This window comes from Podarcis raffonei, chromosome 5 (assembly GCF_027172205.1).
Source record: "Podarcis raffonei isolate rPodRaf1 chromosome 5, rPodRaf1.pri, whole genome shotgun sequence".
Classification (NCBI taxonomy): Eukaryota; Metazoa; Chordata; class Lepidosauria; order Squamata; family Lacertidae; genus Podarcis; species Podarcis raffonei.
The window spans coordinates 88055813-88082042 of record NC_070606.1 but is presented as its reverse complement, the minus strand read 5'-3'; the positions used below and the strand labels follow the sequence as shown (position 1 = coordinate 88082042).

The following is a 26230-nucleotide window of genomic DNA, read 5'->3' as shown; positions in this document are numbered from 1 at the left end:
AACTCTGATCATCATCATCATCATCATCCTCAGTTTCCTCAGCTTTCTCAGCATGATCTGCTTTCTTCACATCACCTTCATCCTCCTCTGGGTAACTCTGGAAAATTCCCACATTTTCCCCCCACTTAGGATTGTACTCAACACTCCTTGTGAACTTTATGGATTTAGAGTTAGTCATCCATACTCTGTATGCACCTTTTTCGTACCCCATGAACAAACCATGTGCCCCACGCTTCCCAAGTTTGTTGCTTTGTGGGGTGTGTACCCACATGTCAGAACCAAAGATTCTCAAGTGCTTGGTGTTAGGTTTCTTACCAAACATTTTCTCATAGGGAGTGCAGCCAATAGGTGATGACAGTCTGCGATTAAAAGTGTAAACCAAATTCGAGAGAGCCTCCCCCCAAAACTTCTCAGGGAGGTTGGCATCATGCAACAAGGTTTTTATCCCTTGCAGCAACGTTTGATTTGCTCTCTCCGCAAGCCCATTCATCCATGGCGATCTAGGCGTTGACAAATCATGCTGGATTCCCTTCTCAGTCAGGAAAGCTTCAAACTGCTGAGAAGTGAATTCCCCGCCTCGATCAGTAAACAGACAACCAATACGTTTACCGTGAGCATTCTCCAACCAAGCACAGAATGCCTTGAACTTAGGAAATGCTTGCGATTTCTGCTCGAGCATAAACACATGAATGTACCTGGAAAAAGAATCAATTAGAACCATGAAGTACCTTGCTCTACCCAAAGAGGGTGCTAGAGGACCTACCAGGTCTGCGTGAACTAGCTGGTAGGGTTTGGAAGCCTGCCTGCTAGACTCCTTGCCTTTTGGAGCAACCTTCACCTTGTTCTCTGCACAAGATACACATTTCATGTGAAATTTGCAAGGTTTGATGTCCAAACCTTCAACCAACCCAGGCATCTTGGCTAGCGCTTGCCAAGAGAGGTGACAAAATCTGCGATGTGCATCGTGAATGCATCCTGCATGAAGAACCTTGTTAGTTTGTGCAACACAACAAGAATCAGCATTAGACATAACAGCATTGTCATCATAAGTTAGACAGAACAAACCATCCATCAACTTTGCATGCAAAATGTCCTCTTTGCCTTTTCTGATGACACAGATAGTCCTCTTGAAGGAAACCTCAAAACCACGCCCAGTCAGCTGTGGTACACTAATCAAATTGTCCGCAGCTCCTGGAACAAAAAGTACATTGCTAATGGTCGTATTCAGACTTGCAAGTTTCACAGTTCCAACTCCTGTAGCTTGCAAAGTCCTTCCATCAGCCAGCTGGACCTCTCCATCTTGAGGTGTGAAGGAGATAAACAGATGACGGTCTTTGCTGAGATGGCGCGTGCAACCTGAGTCAATTACAAACCTGGCCTTGGCCTTGTTTCCCACTGGCGTGGGCTTTTGCAGCTTGCCTTTAGCCTTTGGTGAAGCTGTGCCAGCAAACATAGCCGTGTTTTCCACTGGCGAGGGCTTTTGCAACTTGCCCCCCTGCTCCTGGCCATCAGACGTGCCTTTAGCCTTTGGTGGAGCTGTGCCAGCAAACATAGCCTTGTTTTCCACTGGCGTGGGCTGTTGCAACTTGCCCCCCTGCTCCTGGCCACCTGCAAGCATCTTGCTCTGTTTACATGTGGTCTTCCGGCCTCTGCAAAGGCTCTGACCTTGGTTCTCACGGGAAACAGAGCTCTCAGCTGCCGACTCCTTGGCTCCCCCTGGAGGCTGGAATGCTGCCTGGGATGACATCACAGTCAGCTCCCCCTGCAGCTTGCAACCGGTGCCCTCGGCATCCGTGCATTCACTCGCATTCTGGGAAACAGCCAGGACCTCCGATGCAGTCAAACTCTGGGCTGGGATGACTGGCAGATGGGCTATCTTCAAAGCATTCCACATCTGACGTGCAGTCGTGTTGCCAGCTAGCGTAGCAATTTCCTCCAGAGAGACGGACAAGACTATTACGTCTATGGCTCGCGAATTCTGAGCCTCCCATCTCCCTGTCAGAGGAACTGGAGGGGCTTCACTGACAGTTTGCCAGACTCCAAACTGACGCAGCAAACTCTCACACCATTTAGCCCAGGTCTCATAATTGTCCCGATTTAATTTTGGACACTCAGCAGCTTCAGAGGCTTGGAAAAACTCCATTCCAGCTCTTAACGCCAGCCGTGAGTCCTCTTCACTTCAGAGACTCCTTATCTTGGCACCCATAAATCACGAAGCCTGCTTGGCTCGGTTCCCAGGCCAATTAGGCCAGCCGGACATCAAAAGAGGCTGCCGCGGCAACAGAAAAGCCTCTGCTTTCGCTTTTCCCACACATACCTCAGCAGTCTGTCGCAGTCTTACTCTCCTGCAAGTGCCGTGAATCTGGGCCCATAACCTGTTGTTGGGATACTGCCAGGGAGATAGAATCCATCTGAGCCCCCAAGCTCGGTGCCGGACGATCCATCGACCTCCCGTAGTCAGGCAATATCAGCAATTCAGCGACACTAAGCCTCAGGCTTAGTGCACACTCTGACAGCAGAATTCACACAACAGAATTCTGTCACACAACAGAATTCAGAATATTTACAGTTTATTAGGCATTGGTCAGAACAAAGAAAGCATGACCGTCTGCTCCGACTGCTCAGGCAAAACAGCCAAAAACGAAACGAACTTACACCATAAACATCCTGTGAGACAGGAACTTACGCAGGCTGTTATACAAACATCCTGCTCCCTTTTAAGGTGGAACGGAAATATCCTAACATCAACTCCTTGGCAGTATCCAACCAAAAACTGTCCAAAGGTAGATCAGCAAATCTTAGCTTGAAACCACGATTTTGTCTCAGTTCCGTTAGTTCCTCCTGCTCCTGTAAAGTCATGTCCTTTCCACCAACTGATGATGATAAGGGTCCCTAACCCAGTCAAGGCATTCAGTGGAGACTGAAGAGAAATAAAATGACAACTTCTCCGGTCCTCCTGGTGACTCGAGTCGCGATGTCCTCTCTGCTGCTGCACACACTGTGCTCGGGCGGGAAGGAAGATGATGTCCTACTGTGATAGGTCCAGGCTGGAGTCTGGACCAATCACAGCCCGGACATCAGAAAAGTGGAGGGTGTCCCCCTGAGGAGCGCCAATTGGCGCCCCTGCTGGCCGAGGGTGGGGTCAAAAACCCCACCCCCATACCCAGGACACAGTCCGGCGCCCGCCTAGTGAGCGAAAATTTGAAATTTTATTTTTTTTCTTTAAATCTTTCGAATTTTTCAATTTTTCCCACGGCACACCAGGCAACATCTCGCGGCACACTAGTGTGCCGCGGAACAGTGGTTGAAAAACACTGGCTTAAAAGTCCCCCCATATGGTGTGGTTGCCGCTTCTCTGTGGCTGCTTCCCACACTTAACTCTCTGGTAACGCGCATAATGGGGAGGAGAGGTTTATTACAGTACATGGATTGTTTCTCAGACTCGCTACTAATTTTTGTACTCTTCGTTATCCTTTAAAATGGTGGTTGTTTCTTTGCTGCGCTGTATCAGATGTTAGCAAAGAAGGGAAATGTCTGGAATCAAGTGAGGCCTTTGCACTTGTTTACCTCAGAAGATGTGGATCTAAAGCCGGTTCATATACTCTGCCCCACTGAAGCGAGCAGCCCTGGCGTTGGCTTAGTTGTTGAAGTGGGAGCTGTTAGCAAGATGTCTGGGGCAAAAAAAATCTCTCGACAGGCAATTAATTATCCCAATAAAGATGGTATACAAATTCTAGAAAGGTTTCCTTGTGCCATAAATCTCTTCCGGAATTAAATTTTACACTCTGTTGTCCTGAAAATAATCTCCTCCAGGTCATTAAACAAACAAATGAAGTAAGTTAATGGCTGGTATGTTACTTTTAAAGCCTAGAAAGAGCTCCAAACGGTATCGCTGTGCTCGCCATCTCGGATGTGGTGTTTGTCTCTGGGATGTGAAATGAAGATCTCAAATAAAGTATGATTAATTCACCAGAGGGCTGTAGAGACCTCTTTTCACGAGCTGGATTAATTCCATAACCCACAGATGGTCATTATGGGCTCTCCCGGTGCGATTGTGAAATCAACGTAAGTGTCACTCCATTTATTTATTTTTTTAATCGTAGCCTCGGCTCTTGACTTAACTCTTTGAAGGGTGTCCCAATGTGAATGCGTTCTGTATGTGTGAGCATACAAGGATGGGCAACAGCAGATACATGCCAGGATCTGATTGCCAGACTAAGCAAATTCCTTTTTGTCGTACGTATCCACTCCACAATGCCTGAAAGCTCTACTGCTGTGATGCACCAACTTCCATCGTAGTGCGTGTTTCCTTACTTGTTGTGCATGTTGCAGTCTAACTAGTTTACACTAAGCGAGTTCTTAAAAGCTCATTCCTCCAAAAAGAAGCAGAACAGCTGAGAGCTATAGATGGCTGCAGGTACCTTGAATTACCTGTATACCACCCCTCAACACACCATCCTCTTTTTTCTCCCTTGGACCAGGAGAAAACCTGCCGCAGGCCTGTGTTCAGAGCCTTGACAGCAAGCAGCATATAATCCTTTTTAATAAACCAGTAACATTATGAACATCTGTTTTGAGCCTGAATCGTTAGCAACGCGGTGCTGATAGCAACAACAGCAGCACTGGTTGCTGCGCTCTCTCTCTCTCGCTCTCTCTCTCTCTCTCACCCCCTCTCTCTCACACACATGCACACAGACACACAAAGTAACCACAAATTTTACTTTTGCCTGCAACAACAATAAAAAGTTTTCAAGCACAGGAAGTTAATAGACGAAAATATCTCTTTTCTTTACAGAACAGACTGCTGTACCAATTACTTTTCAAAACTCACACACACAAAAGCAAGGAAATGCAAGCTAAGCCACTCCAGAAAATACTGCGTGACAATCATTGTGCATTGTGTTGTTTGTAATGCACAATGATTGCCAGCTTAGTTAGCACTTTATTGCTAATGTGAACGAGTTTTGAAGAATTAATGGGTGCGGCAACCTTAACCATTTTATTGTGACTGAGGGTTATTTTGTCATTTGATCCTATGCCACTTTAGTGGGAGTAAAGTCGCTTGAACTCAGTGTGATCAGACTTTGTCCTAAGTAAACATGCAAAGGATTGGGCTCTGTGAAGTTAAGAGCTAAAATATATACATTAAAGGGGTGCAGCTAATGTTCCTTCATTGCATTTCATCTTTCACCATAATTCACTAAGATTTGCGTGTCAAGGTCCCCAAGCCACCCCCTAAATAATTCACAATTCACACATAATGTTTGTTTAAGGTTTTTGGCATAATTTTGGCCACAACTTTATTAAAATACATAAATGTGAGTGGTTGCTTAGGCGTTGGTTATGACTATCTGTCCCCATGCCCAGGGACAGAACTGACTTCCGGATTCCAGTGAAAGTCAGTAAGGGAAAACAATACCCTTACCCCCCGCATGCTCCCGGGGGCTTGCGCGGCCCTAAGCCCCATTCAGGGGTACGGATGAAAGAATGGCAAGCCCCTGGATTCCTTTAACAGAATTCCCTTTCTGCAGCAGCATTGGAGGGGCAGGCACCACCAATCCTTACCCCTCCACCAACCAATTTTTTAACCAATGCCTAACCGCAACCTTACAAGTTGTGACAATTTGCTACACAGTAGGCAAAAACCAAATGGCACCAGCCAATCAGCCAAATGGACAAAATTCCTACCAGGCCCCTGCCCCAAAAGCAGGCGACCCCATGACAGGCATAGGAATGTCAACCAAGAGCCCTAAATTAGGGGGGGGGGATCCGATGCGCGCAGCGAAAGAGCCCAGTCAGTGCTGCGTGACTTGATTTTATAACCTTTGGTCCGTCCCTCTAAATGGCAACACTAAAATTTGCCCAGTAACCCAACCACTCAATCACTGCGGATGGTCATCCATACTAAACCGCCCAGCAACAGAGGGGTGGCCTGTCAGACCCCACTGCAACACGTGCTGTCTATGAAAGAGAACACGCTTTGCAGCAGTGCTGATACCGCATTTTTGTCACCAAAGATCCACAAGGAATAGGGGTGTGGGGTTGTGCATTTTATTAAGGCAATTCCCCCCCATCTTTCCCCCATGGTTGCATCCCTGAAAAGGCCTGAAGCATTCAGCTTGGTATAGAAACTGGATGTTATGTACTGAAGTTCTCATCCTGGGCCAGCAGGGGGATACAGTAGATAGTTTTCACTCAGGTCTACATATGCAAATAAGGGATTGAAAGTGACGTTCAGTGATTGGATAGTTACAGAAAGTGGTTACTGTTGCGTTCTAGTGGAGCTCTATATAAGCAGACTGGCTGAATCCTTCGGTTTAGTTCTGTTCTGGCCTGTGAATAAACAAGAGCTGTTTGAAGAATCACTGTGTCGTCTGATAGGTTCACCCACAACTTAACACTGCACATAGGAACGGGGCTTATAATGAGTCTGACCATTGCTCAGCATTGTCTGCACTGACTGATAGCAGCTCTCCAGAATTTCAGACAAAGGAATTTGTCCATCCTTCCTAGAGATGCTCAAGATTGAATCAGGAACCTTCTGCATGCAAAGCAGATGTTCTACTCTTCAGATTTAAATGAACAGATGTGAATCCATTTTTTTTTTATGACTGTGGTACTATCACTATATTTTAGAGAGCAAAGCCTAGGAATTGATTTTCATGCATGCTCCTCTTCCGTCTCTGCCTTCTGTTCTCTTTTATTGCTGCAAGAGGGGTCTCTTTTTATTAAATTGTTATAATGATCTATTCCCCGCCCCCTGCATCTGAGAACTGCATTTTGAACCCATCCATCTTTGTGGCATTTTCAGCCATGTGCCATCACCCTCAGCATGGCGGGGAGAACAACTCGGTTATTCATCCACCAGCCTCCCTACTCCGTCTCGTCTCTTTCCAAGAAATGCTGTTTAGGGGAAAGGCTTTCACTTGGTGGAGAGCGTCTACTTTGCATGGAGATGGTCAAGGGTTACCAGACCTCCAGGTCTGACCTGAAGTTTCCAGGTTTGCCTGGCCCACTCCAGTTGGCAAGAGGAGAGCTTGAATCTCCAGGTGGGTGACACTGTGCTTAATAATAATAAGACTAATAATAAGACTGTGCAATGAAACTTGCAGGCTTCAGGCTGGCAGGAGCTGCTGCAAATTATAGTGGAGACACTCTGCGGGAGTATGCCTTTATTTTTTTATTTTTAATATTATTATTATTATTATTATTATTATTATTATTATTTCTACACTGTCCTCCACCCAAGAATCACAGGGCAGTTTACAATATAAACACACAAAAAGACATAGCATAGTAACAAACAAAAAACAATGACCCACACACAGAGAGTTTATAAGGTCATTGATTGTTTAAAGACCTGGGAGAGGAGGAATGTTTTTGCCTGGTGCCTAGATAGATAGATAGATAGATAGATAGATAGATTGATTGATATCTAACGAAGGTGCAGAAAAGGCCTGTTCTTGTGTTGCCACCCTCCAGACCTCTCAATGAAGGGCCTCAGACGATGACCGCAGGAACAGGTTGGTTCATAGGGGAGATGCTCCTCTTTTTCCATTAACCTCCATCTCCACAGACCACCCCCTTGACATCAGCAGGGGCCATTCCTAGGTCTCAGGTTTGGACCCTGAATACTCAGGGTCTGGGATGCTCCTAACTGGCAACCCTAAGATGGTCCAAGTTTCAATTCCTAGCATCTCTAGGTAGCACTGGGAATCACTCCAATCTGAAACCTGGAGAACCGTTATCAGTGTAGACAATATTGTGCTAGATAGGCCAGTAGTCTGACTCAGTATAAGGCAGCTTCATGTTGAGGGATAACCAGCCTCATTTGACCAACATGCTTAAGTCAATTTAATGCATGAAGGGGTTAATGCCATCGAGTAAGCTGTCCTGCCAGGCTTAGCTAGGTTATTCTCCCTCACCTTGGGAGGAAAGTAATCAAGGCTTTTGTTCACCTCAGTCTACCAAAGGAGCTCAGCGTGTGAAGAGGTTCTGAGATGTTTGCTGCTGCTCAGACCGCATGGCTATTACAAGCCATTCTTGTGTCCGTATAACAATAATTTAAAAACTTTCACCACTGTAACTAAGCCAAGTTTTACTGCCGGTGCTTTCTGACTGAAGTATGGAAAAGCACATGAACCTGACCTTTGAAGAGTTTTTAAGTAAACCCATTTTTAACTTACCAAATGCATGGTCTTTTGCTATGCTAGGGGAGCTTTGGAAGGAACTTAGAAGGGCATATTTTAAAGGTCTAACGGTCTATATGTCCACACTTTACTTTGCTGCATATATTGTGATTTTAAATCTCCGCTGGTGTTCTCTCACCAAAGATTACTGCATCTTGGCATCCAGGGAATTCTCCTTTCATAATTATTTTCTTCCTTCCCACCAACATCTATGTTCCTGCGTTATTTATTTGGCATTAGCAATGGCAGTTTCTCCACATGTTACTTTGTTTAAGCAACATCTTTGGCATCTTGGCAACTGCATACTCAGAGGTATACAAATTCTGCAGTAAGGAAAGAAAGAGAACAAGAACAGATTGGGTGATTTATAATTAGGCCTAATTGGCTCCCCTGTACATTTGGCCATTTTGCCCAGAGTTGACAGTCTCTCTAAAGCTCAGAAATATTTCCCTGTTCCTCTGAAAACATGACATAAGCAATAATTCCTTTACTTTCCCCACAAGGTTTCATTTACATTTCACGCAAAGGCTCCAGTGATCAACGTTTGAGTGTTTGATGTACTATCAAGACAGAAAAATGCCTTTTACTTAGACCAACCGTAATTTTACTGACTATTTCTTTATCGTACTTCAAATTGCAATCACTATTACCATGTTGCTACAGCATATCGAAACTCCACACCCTAAGCGCATCCACAGCATCTCTTTACATTAGGTGAAGGGCTGTCAGGTGTGGAGGAATTTTATGGAATTACTTGTGTAATCTGTTCCTTTATCATTACGTTCCTCTACCCGCTTGGACTACTGCAATGCGCTCAACGTGGGGCTACCTTTGAAGGTGACTTGGAAACTGCAATTAATCCAGAATGTGGCAGCTAGACTGGTGACAGGGAGTGGCCGCCGAGACCACATAACACCGGTCTTGAAAGACCTACACTGGCTCCCAGTACATTTCTGAGCACAAGTCAAAGTGTTGGTGCTGACCTTTAAAGCCCTCAGCAGCCTCGGTCCAGTATACCTGAAGGAGCGTCTCCACCCCCATCATCCAGCCCAGACACTGAGGTCCAACGCGGAGGGCCTTCTGGCGGTTCCCTCGCTGCGAGAAGTGAGGTTACAAGGAACCAGGCAGAGGGCCTTCTTGGTAGTGGCGCCTGCCCTGTGGAAAGCCCTCCCAGCAGACGTCAAGGAAATAAACAACTATTTTACTTTTAAAAGACAACTGAAGGCGGCCCTGTTTAGGGAAGTTTTTAATGTCTGATGCTGTATTGTTTTTAATATTCAGTTGGAAGCCGCCCAGAGTGGCTGGGGAAACCCAGGCAGATGGGCGGGGTATAAATAATAAATTATTATTATTATTATTATTATTATTATTATTATTATTATTACCCCATTCATGGCTGGTCCAGACATGAGGCAAAGTGAGATTTGCCTCAGGTGGCAGGATCCACAGGGGCAGCAGAACCAGCCTCAAAGTAATGCATTGCCTGCTGCTGCCACCACAGGTGCAGCGATGTCTGCAGCGAGCTCCTTGGAGGTCAGATCCACCACCTCCTCAGCAGTCCCCCCAACCATGTAGCCTCTTGGTGAATAGGAGGCACTGCTGGGGTCTCCCTGACTGCACCCACCCAGCATAATTCAGAGCACACACACACACCGGTGACTGCATTTGATTCCTACTTGTTCCTGATTCCACCTTGTTCCTGATGTAGATCTTTGCTCACCCTTCCTTCCCTGGTGTGCGGAGCGCCATTTTGTGATTCACCGCAGGCGTCAAAATGTCTCTCACCGGCCCCGACCCCATTCATTTCAGTGCAAAGGAGAGGAGACACAAATGCAAAAGGTGGGGGACAATCATCAATTGTGGGTGGCGCTGTGGTCTAAACCACAGAGCCTAGGACTTGCCGATCAGAAGGTCGGCGGTTCGAATCCCCGTGACGGGGTGAGCTCCCATTGCTCGGTCCCTGCTCCTGCCAACCTAGCAGTTTGAAAGCACGTCAAAGTGCAAGTAGATAAATAGGTACCGCTCCGTGGGAAGGTAAACGGCGTTTCCGTGCACTGCTCTGGTTCGCCAGAAGCGGCTTGGTCATGCTGGCCACATGACCTGGAAGCTGTACGCTGGCTCCCTCGGCCAATAAAGCGAGATGAGCGCTGCAACCCCAGAGTCAGCCACGACTGGACCTAATGGTCAGGGGTCCCCTTTACCTTTACTGTAGATTGAAAGCAGTAGCAGCAGCGAATACCAAGCGTAGCTGCTGGGCTGGTTTCGGACATGGGACGAAGAAGCGAAGACCAGAAATTCTCTCTCCCTTTTCTGTTTCCACCAAAACTCTCCAACATTCCTAAAGACAAATAAGATTGGGATTCAGAAACCTCCCGCACTGCAGTTCCATCTCTTCACCTTCTGTGTAGAGGCAACCCAGCAACATTAATTACACTTTTTTAAAGAGCTGATAAGAGTAAGCTGTTTTGTAGAAGTAGAATGCAGAGAGTTATTTTTGTCCCTCACGCCCAGTCTAAAAGCTGATTAACTGCTGTGTAGAATAATAAGAGGCTGTAATGACAATTAAGCATTAGTGACCCGTACTCCAGCTCCACATCTACAAATTAGAATTTTCTTTTTAAAAATTAAAATCATGGGACCCTTGATTGTGCTGTGATTGCAACAAGCCTCTCCAGGTGCTCCAGACCTTTGGGCCCCACTGACAAGGTGAGAGGCTGGACTGCCCCATACTTTGCAACACCTCCTTGGAATATTGTAGTCAGGAGTCCTTTCCACCTGTTGTGGAAAAGCTGGACAAAGATGAAATATACTCAGAGTTGAGAGTGGATTTCATGCTCTGTATTCAGCTCATAGTGGTGAGGAGGAATGGAAGTTCCCCCAGAATGTCTGCTTTATATACATTATTTACACAATGGGCCCCCACGTGATTGGCTAATTCCAGGATTCTCCTGTAGGCCAACCAGGTTGCGGATTCACTTCCACCTGGAGCTGGATTGGGTGGCTCCTGTGGACCGATCTTGAAAGCAGACATTCTGGGGGAACTTCCATTCCTCCTCACCACTATGAGCTGAGTAAAGAGCATGAAATCCACTCTCAACTCCGAGTATATTTCACTGGGGCTGGGGGAGAGTTTCCCCACCCACTGCGCTAGAGGAAGTTTTCGTGAAAAACTGCGAGCCTGCGTTGTTTGCGTAGTCTTTTATGCCTGAAGAGGTTCTCCTGGCAAACTGATAACATTTTTGAAGAGTGCTGAAGAGGGCCTTGCTAAGGTTCAGAAAGCTCACGGACTGATTTGGAGAGGAACTTTATCCACAAGGACAGGACCCGGGTACAGTAGAAGTGTGTTATTAAAGTACTCCACTTGCATTTAGGCGATCTGCGCATAGACGCGCCAGCAGGACACTGTGACAGCTTTTGCCAGAGCTGTTTGTTATTTTACAGTGTCAAAGGATGAACAGCAGCGATGGGTGGAGGTGGAGAGAGAGAAGGGGGTGTGCTGTTGAGAGAGACAATGAAAGGTGTAGGAGGACACGCTGAGGTTTGGGGCTCTATTCAGGGATGGGGGCTCTTTGTTTGATTGTTTGTTCATAATGCATCTGAGATTGCTAGCTTTCTGCAGCTGAGCAGCCAGTGACAGCAGCGTTTTGGAACAATGGTCCCTGTCTAAATGGCAGAGGAGAGATGGGAGAGGCTGGCTGTGCAGCTAATGTCAATTCAGTTCTCTGACATAGGATTCAATGGAGGGCCAAGACCAGGAAAACAGCTTTGAGGGCAATGAATTTGTTGTTGTTGTTGTTTATTCGTTTAGTCGTGTCCAACTCTTTGTGACCCCATGGACCAGAGCACGCCAGGCACTCCTGTCTTCCACTGCCTCCTGCAGTTTGGTCAAACTCATGTTGGTAGCTTCGAGAACACTATCCAACCATCTCGTCCTCTGTCGTCCCCTTCTCCTTGTGCCCTCCATCTTTCCCAACATCAGGGTCTTTTCCAGGGTCTTTTCCAGGGAGTCATGAGGTGGCCAAAGTATTGGAGCCTCAGCTTCAGGATCTGTCCTTCCAGTGAGCACTCAGGGCTGATTTCCTTAAGAATGGGGAGGTTTGATCTTCTCAAGAGTCTCCTCCAGCACCATCATTCAAAAGCATCAATTCTTCGTTGAATGAATGCTTTTGGGTAACTTTGCCACTTCCCTTAGGGAGCAGCCCTCCACCCGCAAGGACCCTGGAATTGATTTCGTGATTCACATCAAGATTGATAAGGCAGTCCCTTTCAGGATTTCTATTCTGAATCTGCAATCACATGTACACTTCAGGGGGGGGACGGGGGAGGGGAGAAGAACTAGTTAAGGCAAGAGAGGTGGAACCTTTTTCAGACTAAGGGCCACATTCCCTTCTGAGGAGGCTTCCAAGGGCCATGTGGCAGTGGTGGGGCCAAAGGGAAGACAGGTGGAGCCGTGAATGTAAATGTTGTCTGTGTACAGTAGGCTGGCTTCTACATAGATACACACTTCTTTTTTTATCCTTTGTCCAGAGAAGCAAAAAGCATTATCAAAGGTCAAGGACACATTCCAGATGAGCTAGAAAAAAGGTGTCCAAACAGGGGCAGTAGAGGGGTGGCCCGGGGTCGGGGGAGCGGTTCTCCAGGCCTGAGGTTTCCCTACCCACTGATTTGCAGCGATTGTACTTCACATCCAGCTTCCAACTTGCACAACAGGTGTCAAGGTCAGTCAGTCCATCCGTTTTGCTCAAACTGCCTGCCCTGTTTTGTTTTTTAAATTAAGGACCACCTGTGGATTTCATAGAATCATAGAATCATAGAGTTGGAAGAGACCACAAGGGCCATCGAGTCCAACCCCCTGCCAAGCAGGAAACACCATCAGAGCACTCCTGACATATGGTTGTCAAGCCTCTGCTTAAAGACCTCCAAAGAAGGAGACTCCACCACACTCCTTGGCAGCAAATTCCACTGTCGATTTATTTGTTCATTTCCCACCCACCCCCATCCTTCCCCTTCTGCAGAAAATAAACAGTAGTTGCAAGACTGTGACAGAGATATCAGGGAGGTCTGCTGCTGATGGGCTAGTCAGAGCTGCCCACAAATGACTCTCATGACAAAGGGGCAGAGCTTTTTATTTACCCACCCACCCCCCAGAACTCAGCCCTGGAGAGAATAAATATGTGCTTATACAGAAAGCTTCCAAATCAGCCCTTCTGTTCTACAAATGTTACATCTGTCTCTTGACCCTGTCTCCATAATGAGTTTGCTTCAAACTCACTGGACCCGACTTCTGGGTACAACAAAGAAGGTGACAGAACCAAACCATACAGCCTAGGCACCAGCTCGGTTGCACAAGAAGCTAATCACGCAACTGGCTTGTTTGTTCACCTGAGTAGTGCAATGCTGCTGACTTTACTCACGGATGTCCGAACTGCATCTACAGTAACTGTGGCATGCAGAGGTTGAGGTGCATCTGAGCTGACAGTCATGCTTTCTGAATCAGGACTCAGGAACAGTATCTAGGGAACTGGTCTCTGCATCTAAGGCAGGCATGGCCAAACTTGGCCCTACATATGTTTTGGGACTACAACTCCCATCATCCATAGCTAACAGGACCAGTGGTCGTGGATGATGGGAATTGTAGTCCCAAAACATCTGGAGGGCCAAGTTTGGCCATGCCTGATCTAAGGAAATGGTTGTAACTCAGTGACAGAGCATTTCCTCTGCATGTGGAAGGTACCCAATTCAAGATGCTCATGCTAGTGTCTAAAGCCCTAAAAGACGTAGGTGTGCTGGGCCCGGGGGTAACCCGAGTAAGGCGGTCCAGGTCCGGTCCCGAATCCAGGGGTTCCGCGAGGAGTCAGTCCAACAGGGCCAAGGCAGGAAACCAGGCAAGGTCAGGCACAGGATCACAGGCAGGTTCTGGCAAACAGCAACGTTGCTCCCACAACCTGGGGCGGGGTCCAGCAGCCTTTTATCTCTGTCGGGGTAACGGCCGGTCCTGATCCCCCGGTGACTCACCTCCCTGTCTCACCCAAAGGCGAGCACTCCTCCTGCGAGTATTCAGGTCTCTCCTTCTCTCAGACCTCGGTCTCTGCAGCTCGGGAGATGTCAGTGGGTTACTAGACCCAGAGGCCGCCTCAGCCTCTCCTTACCCAACAGGTAGTGGAGCAGCTGTAAGTGATTGTCCAGCTGAAGGCAACGAGGTAATCCCCGCATCTGGAGCCAGGGCAGGCTCAGGCCCCTGACTTGGCCCAGCTGGTGCTTGTTGCAGGGGAACCTGTGCAGACTGGGGCTCTTCAGAATCAGGCCCCAGACTAGGTTCAGCTGCCGCCTGAGGCAAAGGATCTGGTGCAGACTGAGACTCCTCTGGCTCCGAGTCTGACCCCGAGTCCCAGGCCATCACAGTAGGCACCAAATCTCTGGAAGACCAGCTTCTTCTCTACAGACCCTCCAGGTGTTAAGGTCAACAGAAGGGGTCTTCTTTGTAGTTCCACCTCCCACAACACCTCAGGAAAGGGCATTATATGTGACATCCCCTAAGCTGTAGAATTCACTCCCCATAGAAGTCTGTCTGGCTTCTTCACTGTGCAGATTCCGGCAAAGGCCGAAGATGCAGCTCTTTATATTGACCTCCAACATATGCAGTGTGTTTGTTCCATAACCACGCATCTCCTGTGACCATTTTAGCTGCTTTTAATTCTGAATTTTGAATTGTTCTAACCCACCCCAGGACCTTCTGGTGAAGGTCAGGTAATAAATTTCATCATCAATATCATTGCCATCACCACCATCTCCAGGTGGTAAGAGCTAAGAAAGTCCCCTGTATGAAAACCCTCAAGTACCACTCCTGGCCAGTGTACACAGCTAAATGGGCCAGAGGTCTAAACCAATATGAGGCAGTTTCCTATGTCCCTGTGACTTTGGAAGCAAACCCCAAGTCCTGAACAGAAGAGGGCAACCAACGTGATCAAGGGTCTGGAAACCAAGCCTTATGAGGAATGGTTGAAGGTGTTGGGAATTTTTATCCTGGAAACGAGGAAATTGAGAGGAAATATGATAGCCATCTTGAGAGTCCCATGGACTGCAATAAAATCAAACGCATCCATTCTTAAGGAAATCAGCCCTGAGTGCTCACTGGAAGGACAGATCCTGAAGCTGAGGCTCCAATACTTTGGCCACCTCATGAGAAGAGAAGACTCCCTGGAAAAGACCCTGGTGTTGGGAAAGATGGAGGGCACAAGGAGAAGGGGACGACAGAGGACGAGATGGTTGGATAGTGTTCTTGAAGCTACAAACATGAGTCTGACCAAACTGCAGGAGGCAGTGGAAGTGCTCTGGTCCACGGGGTCACGAAGTATTGGACACGACTAAACGACTAAACAGCAAATGATAGCCATCTTCAAATATCTCAAGGGCTGTCACATGGAAGAGAGAACAAGCTTGTTTTCTCCTGCTCTGGAGGGTAGGACTCGAACCAATGGCTTCAAGGTACAAGAAAAGAGATTCCGACTAAACATCAGGAGGGACTTTCTGACAGTAAGAGCCATTCAACAGTGGAACGGTCTCCCTCGGCAGGTTGTGGACTCTCCTTCCATGGAGCTTTCTAAGCAGAAGTTGGATGGCCATCTGTCATGGATGCTTTAGCTGAGATTCCTGCATTGTAAGGGGGTTGGACTAGGTGACCCTCATGGTCCCATCCAGCTCTACAGTCCTATGACATAGGGGCCAATGTAAACTGCTTTGAGATTATGCATTTGAATACATAAATAAATAGCACCCTGCTTAGCCTAACTTGCTCAGATAGGGATGGCTTTGTGGACTGAGACATTATCATGCATCCCAGGCTTTCAGCCCATCCAATGCCCACCTAGCTCATTGAGGGGGCTGCGAGAATAGCAAACAATAAACCTCTCAATGACAGCAATTGCAGAACGATTCGCATAAAGGCCAGTAAATTTAGCTCCTCTCGGATGGCAGCTGCATGCAGATTTAGTATTGAATTAACATGAAATGAAAATTTCGAGACATTGTACAGGAAGTTATTTACACAACTCTCATTAACAATAAAGGCAGGGCGGAGGGGTTTTTTTAAAATAAATAAATAGAATTTCTGCTCACTCAGCTGAAAACGTATCCCAAGTTGTCTCGAAAATAAGGAAAGGAAGATCAAACGGGGAGCAGTGATAGCACCAAAAGCCAATTTGCTCTTATTCTTCACTATTTTTATTTATTTATTTAAATGTGTGTGGGTGTGCATCAGCTCTACAGATACCTTAACTAGTCCTCATCATGCCGGTTTCTTGTCATTTTTGCCTGCAAAGCAAGGTTGAGTAGTACAGGCAATGCTATTAGCTTGAGAGATTCCTTTTTCTACGGTACAGCAGTGGCCAGCATGGTGGGCTGTCCCTGGTCCAGGATATTACGATCATTATTGGAGGAAGGCTGAGAGGCAACAGGGCAAGCAGCAGCAAAGGAGAATCAGGAGAAGCGCAAATTTCCAAGGAGACCCATATTTCAGTTCACACATTGGTTTGGAAAATGTATCGGAACGGAACAAATTTCTCCCCCATGTCTTGCAGGCAGCACAGATCAAGACAGACATCAAGTAACTTCCAGGTCCTGTTGAGAAAGGACCTCACCATGCAACCTGTCTGCGGTTGTACCATTTCTGAATGCAGGTGGAAGACCAAATGCTTACTTGCTCATGCAAAAGAAGCAAGCTGGATTAAATACACTAGATCTTCTCCTTCAAGTTGATAGGGCTGTATATGATGCGGAGAAGCATTTGAAAATTTGGTCACCCTCCACCTGAAGTCTGAAATGGTACCGCATGGCCTCAGATACATCCCGCAAGGCTTTTGTTTCACAAGAAAAGCCTTGCTGGATCACGCGGAAGGCTCCCCAGTCCATGCTGAGCCTAATCCAGCGCTTGAAATTCAAGTTCATCCTTTTCCTTCCACATCAAAGAACATCAGGATGGGGGGGTGGAATATCTCAAATGTAATTTTCAGCAGCTTTACCTGTTTCAAAGGCTCTGGGAGGATTACAGCCCTGAACCTCACTCTCCAAGTTGGTTGTTGTTGTTATATTCATCATCATCATCATCATTTTATTATTTATATGCTGCCCATCTGAGTGGGTTGCCCCAGCCACTCTTGGTGGCTCCCCAAAAAATATTAAAAACACAATAAAGGCTCCTCACGGGGTCTCTGCCATGGGAGTATATTCACCCAGTGCTTTTCCAGCTGCACTGGCTCCCGGTAGAGTACAGGGTCAGATTTAAGGTGCTGCTTTTGACCTTTAAAGCCCTTCATGGCCTAGGACCCTCGTACCTACGGGACCGCCTCTCCCGGTGTGCCCCACGGAGAGCCTCAAGGTCCATAAATAGCAACACCCTAGTGGTCCCGGGCCCTAAGGAAGTTAGATTGGCTTCAACCAGAGCCAGGGCCTTTTCAACACTGGCTCCGGCCTGGTGGAACGCTCTGCCTCATGAGACCAGGGCCCTGCAGGATCTGATTTCTTTCCTCAGGGCCTGTAAGACAGAGTTGTTCCGCTTGGCCTTTGGCTTGGAGCCAATTTGATTCCCTCCCTCTCTTTCTTTTTTCCTTTCTTTCTCCTCCTGCGATGAGGCTACATTTTAATATTTTAATGTTTCAATATTTTAATGTTGTATTTTAATCTTGTTTTTAAGTTGTAATCATTCAACTTGTTTTTATTATTGCTTGTAAGCCGCTCCGAGCCCAGCCTTGGCTGGGGAGGGCGGGGTATAAATAAAAATTATTATTATTAATAATAATAATAAAGCATCAACTATTAAAAAACTTCCCTGAACATCATTTTTGAGGGTAGGGCTTTAATGTAAAGATTCTAAATGATTCCTTCCTTCCCGCCATCATTTAACAGCACCATTTCCCAGTTCCCATATTTTTTTTTTGTCACGCTGAAGCAGGGTCTAGTCTGTAGAAAAGCATTATTACCCAAAAAGAATTAACCCCCCCAAAAAAACTCGGCAATACCTTTGTGCTCGCTGAGGTGTGTGGAAATAATTCTCTTGCTCTTTCAGCCACATATACATCTTTCCTATAGAGACGCTTTGGAAGCTATATCTATATATATCTATGTGGTAGCAGGGCTAAAAGTTACAAGCAATGAACCCTCTGATTTACGTCTCTTACCTGTAACAAGATGATATGGGGATTTGAAACTGAGGAGTGTCATAAACGGCCTGCGATTTTTCCTGGAAAAGGTGGGATAAAATAAAAGAGGTAATTATATCGGGAGCTTTGTGTAGCATATTTCAAATCTTCAAAGCACTTCATTTGCCCTGTCTTGACACCGAAACTAGAGAACGGCACAACCCAACTCAGGTCATGTGGATCCCTAAAAATCTGGGGAGAGGAGCTAGTGAAAGAATCATCCAGTGAAAGAATAGAACATGGGTAGGCAAACTAAAGGGACGCGGGTGGCGCTGTGGGTTAAACCACAGAGCCTTGGACTTGCCAATCGGAAGGTCGGCGGTTCGAATCCCCACAATGGAATGAGATCCTGTTGCTGGGTCCCAGCTCCTGCCAACCTAGCAGTTCGAAAGCACATCAAGTGCAAGTAGATAAATAGGTACCACTCTGGCGGGAAAGTAAACGGCGTTTCCGTGCACTGCTCTGGTTTGCCAGAAGCGGCTTAGTCATGCTGGCCACATAACCTGGAAGCTGTACGCTGGCTCCCTCGGCCAATAAAGCGAGATGAGCGCCGCAACCCCAGAGTCGGCCACGACTGGACCTAATGGTCAGGGGTCCCTTTACCTTTAGGCAAACTAAGGCCCAGGGGGCCAAATCTGGCCCAATCGCCTTCTCAATCCAGCCTGCGGACGGTCCAGGAATCAACGTGTTTTTACATGAGTTGAATGTGTCTTTTTATTTAAAATGCATCTCTGGGTTATTTGTGGGGCCTGCCTGGTGTTTTTACATGAGTAGAATATGTGCCTTTATTTAAAATGCATCTCTGGGTTATTTGTGGGGCATAGGAATTCGTTCATTTTCACCCCCAAAATATAGTCCGGCCCCCCACAAGGTCTGTTTGACAGTGGACCGGCCCCCTGCTGAAAAAGTTTGCTGACCCCTGGAATAGAATCATAAGAACTGTAGAGTTGGAAGGGACCTTGAGGATCTGGTCCAAGCCCCTGAATATGCAGAATATCCAAGAATATCTAGTATCCCATACAGGGATTGAACCTGCAACGTTGATGTTATTGGCCCCACATTCCAACCAGCTGAGCTATCCTAGTGCTGTCAGATGTGTTGTTAGATCTTTCAAAGCCTTAGTGACACAAATGGAGCATAAAACCTGCATACGCAATATGTACATTTCCTTTTTTTTCTTGAAATCACTTTTATTTGATTTTTACAATGCAAAATTATATTTAAAAAAATTAAATTACATATCCATATAAAGAGATTCCTCCGAAACTCAGGATTTTCCCCCCACCCCTTCCCTGGCGTCCCATTTTAATCATTTAAAACCGCATCTTCTCCGAACTATATGATATCAATCCATATTTTCCATGATAACTGTTACACTACAAGTGAAATCAAAACCCCGCCAATGTTTCCATCTGCCTACAGTGGTCCAATATGTATATTTCCTAATTTAGACCACATTTCAGAGGAAAAGTAAAAAATAAAAATAAAAAGTTTTTAAAAGGTGGCTCCTCTTCTCTAAGTGGAGCTGAACTTTCCTCCAGAACCTGTTTTTAAGTGTTTTCCCACAGTGGAAATTACTCCCAGTCACAGGCCTCATGAGCCAGTTTCCCTTTGAAATCAACCACAGTTTAGTGTGAGGTCCAAATCCAAAGAAACTGTGGTGAATCTCGACTATGGCTTGTCCAAACAGGGGCTGATGGGGGAGGCTGAGGGGTGGGATCACAGGGCCAAACAAGCAGAGATGGTGGGAGATATCTGTGATCTTCTTTAAGAGATAGTAAAGGTAAAGGTACCCCTGCCCGTACGGGCCTGTCCGACTCTAGGGTTGTGCGCCCATCTCACTTAAGAGGCCGGGGGCCAGCGCTGGGACACTTCTGGGTCACGTGGTCAGCGTGACGAAGCTGCTCTGGCGAGCCAGCACCAGCACAGCACACGGAAACGCCGTTTACCTTCCCGCTATAAAGCGGTCCCTATTTATCTACTTGCACTTAGGGGTGCTTTCGAACTGCTAGGTGGGCAGGAGCTGGGACCGAACGACAGGAGCTCACCCCGCCGCAGGGATTCGAACCGCCGACCTTACGATCAGCAAGTCCTAGGCGCTGAGGTTTTACCCACAGCGCCACCTGTGTCCCTTCTTTAAGAGATGGATCTTCTTTAAAAGATAAAAGTACTGTCGTATTGGATGGGCCTGCAACCCTGGGGAGAGAGTTTGGCTCTTTCTCCCACATGCTATTTCCTTGATTTAATTCTTCCCCCCCTCCCCACAGCAACTATTTACTGCATGTGGAGAATCATACAAGCTTCTCCAGGCACCTGGCTTTCCAGTGGAAGCTCCTGCAACTGCTGTGATGAGAAAGAAATGAGATAGGGAACTTTTCCCCTTCCTCTTTCTCTCTCTCTTCCCATGGTGCTGCTTAAACAGCTCCATATAAATGGAGAAAGGACCTTAGCCTTGCATTAGAAATTCAGAATGCTTTTAAAGTATTCAGTAATAAGGTGATTATTCTATATTAAATTCCATGGGAGAAGAATATGAGTGAAATATGAAAACAAGCCTATTTCATCCTTAAAGCATTCAGCGGGCCACTTTTCACGCGATTCTCTTCCATTAACTGAGAATTAAGAACAGAAATTACTCCTCCTTTCACTTATTTTCCTACTTATAGTCTTCCTTGGCTTTCTTGATGGATGGATTAAAGCAGCCTCTTCTAATCTGAATCTCCTCTATTATTATTGGGCAAGGGAAATCATAAAAGGTATTCTGAGATTTTTATTTCTTTGGTCACGACCTTTCCCAACTGACTAAGGAATATGCAAATCAGGTTCTCGGTTGATCATTGGGAGAAAATGATTCTAAATGGTATTAGGATATATATATATATATCTCCTCAAATCATCCTTCATGTGCTCTAATATCCTTCTTCTCACAGTGGGCAGTGAATAGCACCTCAATCTAAGCATATTACATAAGCTAGCCTCAATTCTAGTCAAGCAGTGGAGAAGCATTATGCACAACCTATGGGCAGAAGAAAGGAAGATGCTTTGAATACCACCTTTTAACCCCCAGGAACACAGGAGCTGTCCGTCAGGGCATCGGCCCATGTAGCTTGGTATCATTACATCACACTCCTGTCTCCGAGCAGTGAGAGGTTCTAGGGCAGGCATAGGCAAACTTGGCCCTCCAGATGTTTAGGGACTACAATTCCCAACATCCCTGACCACTGGTCCTGTTAGCTAGGGATCATGGGATTTGTAGTCCCAAAACATCTGGAGGGCCTAGTTTGCCTATGCCTGCTCTAGGGGCCCGAAGTGCTTACACAGGGTTTGGTTTCTTTGGAATGAAGGCCAGCAGAGACTGGTGTCTTTAGAATATATGGTTCTATTTACACATATATGCAAGGAAGGCCCGTCCCCTTTCACCGCCTGAGGCAGAATGGGGGGGTGCCATCCCCACTGCTGCCAAAGTCTCCCTTACCTGGGTCACGCAGCGGCCCCCATGAAGCCAGCAGAGGTGGTGGGTTCCACCAAGATCTTGCAGAACTCTCGTGAGATCTTGCAAGGTGTACAAATCTCGTGAGATTTCACTGGAAGCTGCCGCTGAAGCCACCACTTCTCCAACAGCTGGTGCCTCGGTGGGGTTCTGACGTTTGAAGCATCTGCCTCAGGCTGCCTCATGGGCAGACCAGCCCTGAATATATGCAAACTTTTCATAACTTTTGCGGACTAGGACCCTCATACCTATGGGGCCACCTCTCCTGGTATGCCCCGCGGAGGACCTTAAGGTCCATAAATAGCAATACTCTAGAGGTCCCGGGCCCTAAGGAAGTGAGATTAGTCTCAACCAGGGCCAGGGCCTTTTCAACACTGGTGGAACGCTCTGTCCCATGAGACCAGGGCCCTGCAGGATCTGATTTCTTTCCACAGGGCCTGTAAGAGTTGTTCCACTTGGCCTTTGGCTTGGAATCAGCCTGATCCCCTTCCCCACTTTCCTTTTCCTTCTGTGATGGAACCCCTATTTGGAGACTTGACAAGACAGAAGTACTGTTTTTGGGGGACAGGAGGCGGGCAGGTGTGGAGGATTCCCTGGTCCTGAATGGGATAACTGTGCCCCTGAAGGACCAGGTGCGCAGCCTGGGAGTCATTTTGGACTCACAGCTGTCCATGGAGGCACAGGTCAAATCTGTGTCCAGGGCAGCTGTTTACCAGCTCCATCTGGTACGTAGGCTGAGACCCTATCTGCCTGCGGACTGTCTCGCCAGAGTGGTGCATGCTCTGGTTATCTCCCGCTTGGACTACTGCAATGCGCTCTACGTGGGGCTACCTTTGAAGGTGACTCGGAAACTACAACTAATCCAGAATGCAGCAGCTAGACTGGTGACTGGGGGCGGCCGCCGAGACCATGTAACACCGGTCTTGAAAGACCTACATTGGCTCCCAGTACATTTCCGAGCACAATTCAAAGTGTTGGTACTGACCTTTAAAGCCCTAAACGGCCTCGGTCCAGTATACCTGAAGGAGCGTCTCCACCCCCATCATTCTGCCCGGACGCTGAGGTCCAGCGCCGAGGGCCTTCTGGCGGTTCCCTCATTGCGAGAAGCAAAGCTACAGGGAACCAGGCAGAGGGCCTTCTCGGTAGTGGCACCCGCCCTGTGGAACGCCCTTCCAGCAGATGTCAAAGAGATAAACAACTACCTGACATTCAGAAGACATCTTAAGGTAGCCCTGTTCAGGGAAGTTTTTAACGTGTGATATTTTACTGTATTTTTGGTTTTTATGGAAGCCGCCCAGAGTGGCTGGGGAGGCCCAGCCAGATGGGCGGGGTATAAATAATAAATTATTATTATTATTATTATTATTATTACTTCCCTGGCTTTTTTCTGGCCCACGTAGGACCAGTCTGGATAGTTGGCCTTGGTGAAGATTTGATGTTTTCTCCCCCCAAACAGTTTTTGATCTGGGCTTCAACTGAAATGAGGCTGCATTTTAATCCTGTTTTTAAGTTGTATTTTAATCAATTGTTTTTATACTTGATGTTAGCTGCCCTGAGCCCAGTCTTGGCCGGGCAGGGCGGGGTATAAATAAAATAAAATAAAATAAATAAATAAAAATAAAATAAACAACTCATCTGGCGAAGACAAATAAAGAAGGACTATTGCTTAGACTGCTGCTGTGGATGAACCAAAAATCCTACCCTGCTTCACTTGTTGCCCCTACCATGAACTCAGTCTCTCAGCCCTCAGTTCCTCCCCACAGCTGCAATGAAATACTGGCCTACCATCATCCAGGGGTGTTGTAAGCCTGCAATACATTGACGGGTGCAGAGTGCTTTGAACACCACCCTGCTTTGATTATTCTGCTTTTCGTCGAGCTATGTAATGTACTTGTCACACGGTTTTGTACCGCCAGTAAGTGGGTGTTGTTATTTCTCGCAAGCTTTGCAGCAAAGGTGCAGCTTTAGGGAAGCCCTTTGAAGCCTCTCCGAAAGACATCTCCAGTATTGCCAGTTTTATTGAAACAAAGCTTGTAATCTGCTACTTGAAGATGAGGAAGCCCGACCTCGCTCTGAATCATTCGCACAGGTAAGAACAGAAGGGGGGGGGAGACATTTTGATGCGATCTTTCCAGAGAAGGCTTTTGAGCGCTTATATTGTAAACACAGGAACACAAATCAGTCTTGCGCAAAGAAAGCATGTTCAAGAGCTCATGCTTGATCCTGTGGTCCAGAAAGTGGAGGTGCTAGGGCAACTACATTACCTGCCTGTTAGCTTCCAGCCACGTCAGTCTCCTTGCATGAGCCTCTAACCTTGTAAATCCACACCTAGTCCCTTGTGTTTGTCCCCTCTGAAATCAATAGGCTTGAATGCTCTGGAAAACAGGGTTTTAGCCTGAAATGCTATGTATGTTAGCCCCCAGTGCAGGGATTTGATTCCCTGCCCCCGCAAATTCATATTTCTAATAATATTAATTCCTTTCATTTACTAACCTCTTGTCCTTTATTAATATTCTAATCCTTAATATTTACTACCACATATTCTTATTCTACCCCTAAGCCTATTTATTACTTCCAGGAATTTTCTATTTATCTTATATCACAATATTTAGCTAGATATTCTTTAAATTTAATCCACTCTTCCTGATACTCCTCCTCCTTCTGGTCGCGGATTCTTCCAGTCAGGTCGGCCAGCTCCAAAAAGTCCAACATCTTCATCTGCCATTCTTCTATTGTTGGTATTTCTTGCGATTTCCAGTTTTGGGCTAATAAGAGTCTTGCCGCTGTAGTGGCATACAAAAACAATCTAACATCTTTTTGGGGCAATTCCAGTCCTATTATTCCAAGTAGAAAGGCTTCTGGTTTCTTAATAAACGTATTTTTCAACATTTTTTTCAACTCATTATAAATCTTTTCCCAGAAGTCTTTCACCTTAGGACACGTCCACCACATATGATAAAAAGTACCTTCTTTTTCTTTACATTTCCAACAATGATTATCATTTGTGTGATAGATCTTTACTAATTTCACCGGGGGGGTAGCTGTTAATAGTGCAGTGCGTAGCGATTGAAAATGGAGCAGAGAGTCAATATGAAATTCTGCTTCAAACTGGGTAAATCGGCATCAGAAACCCACGAAATGCTCACGATTGTGTGCGGAGATGGAGCTGTAACTCGAAAGACAGTGTATGAATGGTTTAAGCATTTCCATGAAGGGTGGCAAACCATCAAAGATAACCCTCAATCTGGCAGACCATCAACAGAATGGCGGCAAATGTCAACACAGTTCATGATGTTGGATCGGCTTTTGTCCATCTGAATGATGGCGGAAGAATTGCACATTCCACGTGAAATCGTTAATGAGGTTACTGAGTTGTCCCACCCTCCATACTTTCCCAATCTGGCCCCACCAGATTTCTTTCTTTTTCCAAAACTGAAATCTGTGCTGAAAGGGCACCGATTTTCCAACATTTCACACATCCAAGCTGCTCTGACGAGGGAACTGAAAGCAGTACAAAAAGAGGACTTCTCCAGAAGTTTCCAACAGTTCTACAAACGTTGTCAACGGTGCATTGTATCAGAAGGTGCTTACTTTGAAGGCCTTTAAGGTATGTATGTCCGAATATTTCTCGCTGTCCAATTTCTGTGACCATTCACCAAACTTTCCAGTCACACCTTATACAGTCATACCTCGGGTTACAGACGCTTCAGGTTGTGGTTTTTGAGGTTACGGACCGCTGAAACCCGGAAGTACCGGAATGGGTTACTTCCGGGTTTCAGCAGTCGCACATGCGCAGAAGCGCTAAATTGTGCTTTCGCATGCGCAGAAGCGACAAATCACAACCTGCGCTCGCGCAGACGCGCCGCTGCGGGTTGCGAATGTGCATCCCACACAGATCATGTTCGCAACCCAAACATCCACTGTATATTCAAAATCTGAAAAATGTATTTTTAAAGAAAGAAATAGACCCCTCTTCCCTTCACAGAGCTACACTTCCCAGAGCAGTTTAACAATCAGTCCTTCTTCCCAGGGAACTCTGGGAATTGTAGTTCTGTGAGGGGGGTCTCCTAAGAACTCTCAGTACTCTTAACAAGCTAAAGTTCCAGCTGCTCGTGCGAGAGACCAGGGGCAGGTCAACAAAGCAATTACACAAGGCTCGGGGTAGGGGTTAAAACTTTCTTCATTCTCTTAGGCAAAGGACCTTCTGGAAGACGAATGGCCACCTTAAGTTGGTCATTGTTTCTTAATTACTGGGACAGGAAATATTGCACAAATTACTCAAGCACCCCTTTTATTAACTTATCTGTAGTTGGGTGACCAACTTTCCAGATGATAATGTTTGCATAATGAACGTAATG

At 46.5% G+C, this 26230-nt stretch overlaps 1 protein-coding gene across 1 annotated transcript in view; it reads left to right on the top strand.

Annotated features, from left to right (window-relative positions):
• The window catches only part of SPATA16 (spermatogenesis associated 16), a 174016-nt gene that overhangs the window by 25251 nt on the left and 122535 nt on the right, over window positions 1–26230 (top strand). Inside the window, exon 3 of the mRNA XM_053390577.1 lies at window positions 23816–23961. Coding sequence (XP_053246552.1) covers window positions 23816–23961 — 146 coding nt within the window. The remainder of the gene's footprint in view (window positions 1–23815; window positions 23962–26230) is intronic.